This window comes from Neltuma alba, unplaced genomic scaffold, assembly GCF_004799145.2.
Source record: "Neltuma alba isolate B1F8T4 unplaced genomic scaffold, ASM479914v2 tig00012484_pilon, whole genome shotgun sequence".
In the NCBI taxonomy this organism is placed as follows: Eukaryota; Viridiplantae; Streptophyta; class Magnoliopsida; order Fabales; family Fabaceae; genus Neltuma; species Neltuma alba.
In genome coordinates this window covers 329603-337120 of record NW_021636958.1, presented here as the reverse complement: position 1 = coordinate 337120, position 7518 = coordinate 329603, and the positions used below count along the sequence as shown (strand labels likewise).

Sequence of the window (7518 nt, the reverse complement as noted above, 5' to 3'; positions counted from 1 at the left end):
TCATGGCCACTTCAACACCTTCTTCTTGAAGAGATGTGGACCATAAGTAGATGAGAATACTTCAACAAGAAGAGGGAATTGTAACAATACAAAAAGGGTCACTGGAACACCAGCAAGCACGACAATAGGAACAGTAACCCAAAAACGTAAAGAATTATATTGCACCATGATCATTATGGTCGCCGAAAAGGAAATCATCATAGTTGCAATAGAAAGAAACAGTGCAGAAAGACCTATTATCAATTTTGTAGGTAGTGAGTAAAGGAAGTCTTCTTCTGCATAGCGTGATGTGAGGATTCCTAAAAATGTTAGAACAGAAGTAGTGGATGAAAACAAGGAGAGTGCATCTGAAATTAAGAAAACTTCAAATAACTTCTTCTTCATAAATATTGGGTACCCTGAATCTTGATTGTTTCCTCCGGGAACTGTTAAAGCTGCAGTAAACATGATGGTAACAATTAGAGCCCCAACAACTGAGCAAGAAGACGTTGTGTCCTTCATCCATTTTTCTCCTTGAGCCCTTAGCTCTTTGTGGTCTTCTTTGAAAAATTCTATGGGGGTCAGCCCCTCCTTGTTTACAACTAACCTATCTCCAGGATCCACCATACTCTCGACAGCCTATGCTTATAGAAAATAAATACATAATAAGCAATTAATGAAAGACACAAAGTATCGAAGGAAAAGGCATTAAATTTGACGTCTTAATAACCTTGAACCATTGCAGTTCTCTCTGCATCTGTAATGCGGCGCCGGGGATGCGGTTAAGGCGGGTAGAAGGAGCCAACGTGGCTGCCACATGCAGCAAGGTATTTGAGTTCCTTGTATCAATTAATGACTCCACCTTATTCTTAAAGCGAGAACCATGGAGGAGGTTGAAAAGCTCAGTTCTGCGATATTTAACAACATCGAGGAAAATATCCATGTCTGGCTCACCAAGACTGACTAGCGTGATTAATTCCGGGACTACCTTCATTACTTGCAACAAAAACTCAACATCGTCTCTTTTAGCTACAGATGTCAGTGCTTTTTTGAACATATTCTTTTTTACTTCATTCAAAGATTTCAGATTCTCGCAAACCAGGTTTAGAATCGCAGCTGCTTGTGCATGCTGCGGCTTCATCTCATATAGTTCCTTCCTTCCTGCACCATTGGTTATAAAACTAAAATATTGTCCGATTTATGTTCTGTGGAACTTTAGTTTTTGGCATGTTTACATACATATGTACCTGACAAATTATAGATACAGGAGGTGAGCCAATGGAGTAGACCTATCCCTGTTGACATGGATTTTGGTATACTTGAGTTCACGTTTAATGAATAAAATAAAAAAAAAATTTACATTCCATAATCTATGTTCTATAATAATATTATTTGATTTCACCTTCTTAAGTGATCGATAGAGAATATTGTACCTTGACTAGCTTTGTTGCTCTCGCCTTCTTGCTGAATATCTATGCAGAAATGCCCAGTCGTTGTGGTTGATGATATTTTCATATCTTCCACCCAAAAGTGATCAAAGAAAACATAAGCTTCTTCAAATAATAATGCAATCAATAGCTCGAAGTACAAGTAAATTACATGACCAGTATTAATTAATTGCCGCCACCTCCTAGTTAAGTTGGGGGATTTTTTTTTTATGAAACATAAATTCAGTGATAATGTTTTCCAATAAATTGAGATTCAATTACAAAGATAGTATTTTGGAAAATTTTTGGCCAAATTATTTTTGGAAATACGTCATAAACTTTCACCAAATTTTCAAAGAGTCTTATAATAGACCATGAAAAAAATTTAGAAGATATCTTATTTTATTATTGGATGTAGTGTAGTTATAATAAATACCGTCACTGGCCAAAAAAAAGTTATAATAAATACTGTTATTATGTTGACAATAACAATGAATTATCAGAAGACAACACTAACTGTAAAAATATATATGTGGAGTTGTTGTCCACACTGAAAGTGATTAAGAAAATTTATTTGAAAAAAAGTTTATTACTGACCCACCAAGTATCTTATATTATGGACCGAGAATTTGCTTTTTTCCCTAAAGAGACGTCCTATATATAGTTAGGACAGTAAGGAATAAGACAGAAAGGCGAGATGGATTTGGAATGAGTATTATGTGACCAAATATTGATGAATACCGGTGGTTGTTTAAATAACTTCATCTTCACCATCTTTATCCTCATCATCATAATTCACCCTTTTGGCTTGTGTATGATTAATATGAGCAAACAACATAAAGAAAATTGTAGCAAAAAATAGATAGTAGAATGTAATAATGTGCACTAACGGTGATAGAACCATCGCTTCCAAAATGGAAGTTGACTTTTGTCAAGAAAATTATGAAGATAGTGTGCAATTTTCTGAATTGTTGGTTCCCCGCCTGAGTCAGCAGCAAAAAGCAGCTCCGATTGTCGTTGGAGCAAATCCAAGGCAATATCTGTTTACGTATCAAAATCATAAAGAGACGAGAGGGAAAAATGGAAATGAAACATACATGTACTGTGCTTTGAGAATGAAATTAATCATGTATCAAATTAAAACTATGTTACCGAATTCTCTACGTCTCAAACAGGCGTGGAGGAACTCAGGCCCCACAGTGCCGTTTCTTGGTTTGAAGACTTGCAAAGGAGTGACAGAATAAAGATAACGTCCCATTTCCTTGTGGCCAGAATAAAAAGCCGAGGTTGCAGGAATCTCCCAGTCGTTTTTAGTTGGAATTGCAAGTGCCATTTTATTTTTGTTGATCAAGCATGCTGCAACCGGGATGAGTCCACTATGTGAGACAACTGTTGCAAGTGGAGTATTTTCATAATAAGCATCGCGTATCTCCAGATATTCTTCCGGAACTAATCTCACCAGCTCCTCTACTATGCCCAGATGCCCAAACTTTGCAGCCACATGAAGAGGTGTTTCGGCCATTGAAGTGGCAAAATCTACGTCCAATACCTTAGGATGGCGATCAATGAATGCTTTTGCAGTCGACCAATTGTTTTCAGATATGGCTATTGCAAGTGGAGTGTTGTTATAAGCATCGCGTATCTCCAGATATTCTTCTGGAACTATTCTCACCAACTCCTCTACTATGCCCAGATGCCCAAACTTTGCAGCCACATGAAGAGGTGTTTCGCCCATTGACTTCGCAAAATCTACGTCCAATACCTGAGGATAGCGATCAATGGATGCTTTTGCATACGACCAGTCGTTTTCAGCTATAGCCTTGTGCAGATTACTCATCTCTAATTCTTCTGCCTCCATTAACACTGTAATCACCACTCAATTATATTTTGAGTAGGAGGGCAGTGAGAGAATTGTCAGTAGCCTTGCAAACAAAGAAGGACCATATATTTTGAGTAAATTAATTTTGTGGAGATGACCCTCTTGTGCGACACAAACTATAACACTCTCTCCCTCCCTAATTATACGAGTCATCATATATATTTTTGAGAGAGCTGGTGTCCCTAATTATTAAAGGATGTTTCCACATATACCCCTAATAAAATATATAGGGCACTGACCTGGGGAAAAAGGACGTGGTGCAGTATCATGGTAGTTACAATAGAGAATGTCCCATGCAACTTTGGCTTCAGAGACCCCTCTTATGTGCGACTGATTAGGACGCCCACAAGAGATACGGATGACTTGCAATGCTGCAGCATTGTTTCTTCTCCATTTCGCAAAATCTTCCACCTGAATTTCGTTTGGTCTTGCGCTATTATTCGTCACTTCCCAAAGATCTTGGGATATCAGATAGTTCTCAACCCATTCGAACCACTCATAGCTGCTGTCTTCCGTGAGTGGCTCTGCAACTATGTCGTTAAAATTGCGCCTCCCTTCCATAGCTCAATTAACTAAAGCTGTTATGCTTCAGACGGTGAAAATTTGAGCCTCCTAATCAACACAAAATAATACTAATAATGAATAAAATGGATTGCTTTTTTTGGAATATTTTCACATGATATGATTATGGTGGAATAATGCAGGTTGTAAAATAAGCGCTAATTATTGACCAACAAAGAAAATGTAAGCATTAACCGTGCCTCTAATTTCCAAATTTCAAAATTCAAATTTTCAATAGTGTTGCCCACACCAGGTGCCACTTTTCGGAACACAACACCACTCATCCAAACTATAAAATATTAATTTTCGAAGCCGTAGGTAGCAAAATTCAGGCCCCTTTTATCATGATGACAGTTCTTTAACCATTGAAATATTAATTTAAATTTTATAAAATAAGTTAAAAAACTATAAAATACTAAGTTTTATAAATATTAAACAAGCACAAATTATGAACTTAAAACTTTAAAATTTATTAAACCACGATTATAGCTATGAACTTCCATTAATCATTATCCTTTTAATATTCTCCAAATTGAATTGCACTAATGCATGAAAGGTAAAAGAAAAAACATAAAAGCACTAAGTAAGAAGAAAGCATAATTGAATTGATGTGTTACCAAAAGGCAAAAGGAAAGCAGAGCATGCTTAATTTTTTTTAAAAGGCACAAAATAAAGCCAAAAAGGCAAAAAAAAAAAAAAAGTATAGCGGAAAAGCTTTTCAAAGTGGGTGACGTGGAAAGGAGCCGGTAATCCAACGTGCTATCTTATCTTCGCCCTTACCACGACGCGAGCTTCCATCTTCATTTGATATCTTTGGACATGACAATCAGAATCCAATAATACGAGTTCGTTGGGATTAACAATGCAAAAGATAGCTTATTTTTAATTTAATTTTTCAAAAAATACATTAAATAAAAATTAAATTAGATTATGTAAATTGTGTTTGGATTAAATTTTAGAAAAATTAATTTATAAAAATTAGATTGTGTAAAAGATTATTTGAATTATGATTAAATAAAAATAAATTTAGTTTGTCAAATTATTAAGGATATAAATTTTATTAAACAATACAATAAATTTGAATTATTTTAATACGAAAAAACGAAATTTAAGTACTGAAATATATTTTAAAACCTTAATTTATATTAAACGGGAAAGAAATGTTAAGAATCTCAGCAGTAAATAATCAAGATGGAATCAAGGAAGAACAAAACGCACAATCAATTTGGGCAATCGAATCCGAAACCTTACTGGTGAGGGTCGTGCTCGTGGAGGGGAATCGACTAATAATACAAGATGCTTAGATATGCAGACGCAAACTCGAACACGCGACGATGCGACTGGTGAGAAGCCTTAGATTGATGGGTAAGTGGAGGACCCCAAACCAGTGGGTTGGGAACAGCAAAAGGGAACTAAGAAACCATCGGCTTCTCCGTCATTGTGCGCATCACTGGACTGACTGCTACTGCATTACAAACGATACATTTACGGTCCCAGCACTGGACGGAGCTGACGGTGAAGACGCAACGGATGTGATATTGAAGATCCGACGGACGTAACAGCGGAGAGGCTGCAACGCTCTGCTTTCGACCGGAGGAGAGGAGAATGAGTGTGAACGGCTTTCGAAACTCAGAGGACGAGAGAATAACGAGGGAAAGAGAGAGAGAAATTATTTGTCTGACACAACCATGCACACGGTGAAGCTTAAATCATACGAACATGGACACCATAGATTCATTAAATCTATATTGTTTATATTTTATTTAAATAATCTATATTTAAAATTTTTAATTCATTATTTTTAAATAAAAATTTTAAAAAAAATTAATAGTTAAGAGATTATGTCTATTTTAAATTTTATGTATATTAAAATAATTATTTTGAATAAATAAAAATAAAAAAATCAAATCTGGATCATCTAAATAAGATATAGAGACAGTGCTTGTCAAAGTGATGAACTCTAAAACTGGTCTCATTGAAAACGTTTTCAAAATGGGTGACGTGGCATACTTTGGAGCGTTGGCGGGGACAAAGGATAACGGCTCAGATTTGAACATACACACTTGTTGGCTGTAAGTCAGTAATTATTTTAATTACTCACAAGTTAAACTATTAAACATTATTTATAAATGATACTGTAGATAATTAAAAGTTTCATTTTATTTGAAGTTTTTATTCAATAAGTAATTAATGTATCGAATATTCATAAATGAATTTCTTATTTTAGTGTATTGAATTTATGTTTGTTCGATCACGCTTTTGATGTTTAAAGTTAAATACTTAAGTAGAAGACAAATTATACATGCTGGCCGGAGATGAGCGGAGTAGACCTAGCCCTGTTGACATGGATATTTTATAAAATATTTACATACTTCTTTAAATATATAAACACATACACAACCTCCGATTTAAAATATAAAAATTAGTTTGTACTATAATTTCAATTTACATTTTTTAATTTACGTTACATTTTATATTGAGGATCAGAAGTAAGGTGTGTGTATAAATATGAAGCTGATAAAGGGAGTGAAGAATTTTTCAATCTGATCAATTTTCCAGTTAAGAAAAAACTTCGTGGGATATGATGGAATCTTGTTGTGTTCTGCCAGCGGATATACTCTGTTTAATTAGAAAGGCTCTGATGGATGCACCTGTGTATTTTCTAAATATGGGCTGATATATGCACATCAGACTTGACCTGGAAAAAAAAAAAGAAGAAGTTGGTTTATTACACATTAAGATTCATGAGGAAAATTTGTATTCAATAAAAAAAACATATGGCTGTTAGGAGTCAAGACATTTGAATTACACACACAGATCATGGCCACTTTTCCGCCTTCCTAGAGATGCCTTGACCATAAGCAGAAGAAAGTACTTCAACAAGAAGAGGGAATTGTCATAATATAAAGAGAGTTATTGGAACACCAGCAAGCATAGCAACAAAAAGAAGAGCCCAAAAGCGCGATGGTTTACTTTGCAACATGATCATTATGGTTGCGGAAAAGGCAATCATCATGGTTGCAACCAGGGGTGTTTAAGGCCGCCCGTCCCGTCCCGAAATTTTTCGAGACGGGATAGACTGGAACGGGATAAAAAAGGGACCGGGACGGGGTCCTCCTGATCTCGGCTCCGGTTCCTTTTTTTAATTTTTTAATTTTTTATCCTATTTATATAATATCATTTTTTAATTTTTTTTAAAGATTTGATACTATTGTATGGAACTATGGATATATTTATTTAGAGTTTTTATATTTGTTGATGATTTGAGATTATTGATGATTAGAATTTTTAGCAAGTTTTTATTGTGTTAAAAACTTTTATTTAGAGTTTTTAATGACTATAATATGTAATATTTTGGGCTTTTGTTTAAGAGTGCCCAAACAAATAAAAAGGAAAATAAAAAGATATTTTTATAAGGCCTAAGTCCAAAAAAATATAATTTAAAAAATCAAATTTTATTAAAAAAATTAAAAAATTAAAAAAAAATTTCGGGACGTCCCAGTCCCATCCCGGATCCGTCCTATCCCGACCAGGATTGGGGCAACACTAGGATGGACCAGGATACGGGACAGATTTTCTGTATCGTTACTGTTCATCGGGAGGGAACCGGGACAGGTCTGTCCCGGTCCCGATCCTTCCCATGAACAGCCCTAGTTGTAATGGACAGAAATA

The 7518-nt window shown here is 35.2% G+C and overlaps 1 protein-coding gene across 1 annotated transcript; it reads right to left on the bottom strand.

The window, feature by feature from the left end:
* Nucleotides 1-3846, bottom strand: LOC114727552 (uncharacterized). Its single transcript, XM_028914255.1, has 5 exons — nucleotides 3525-3846; nucleotides 2559-3269; nucleotides 2297-2446; nucleotides 710-1140; nucleotides 1-618 (listed from the first exon to the last, which is right to left on the bottom strand). The coding sequence occupies exons 1-5, from the start codon at nucleotides 3844-3846 to the stop codon at nucleotides 1-3; spliced, it is 2232 nt and encodes a 743-aa protein (XP_028770088.1).
* Between the last annotated feature and the right edge of the window lie 3672 nt (nucleotides 3847-7518).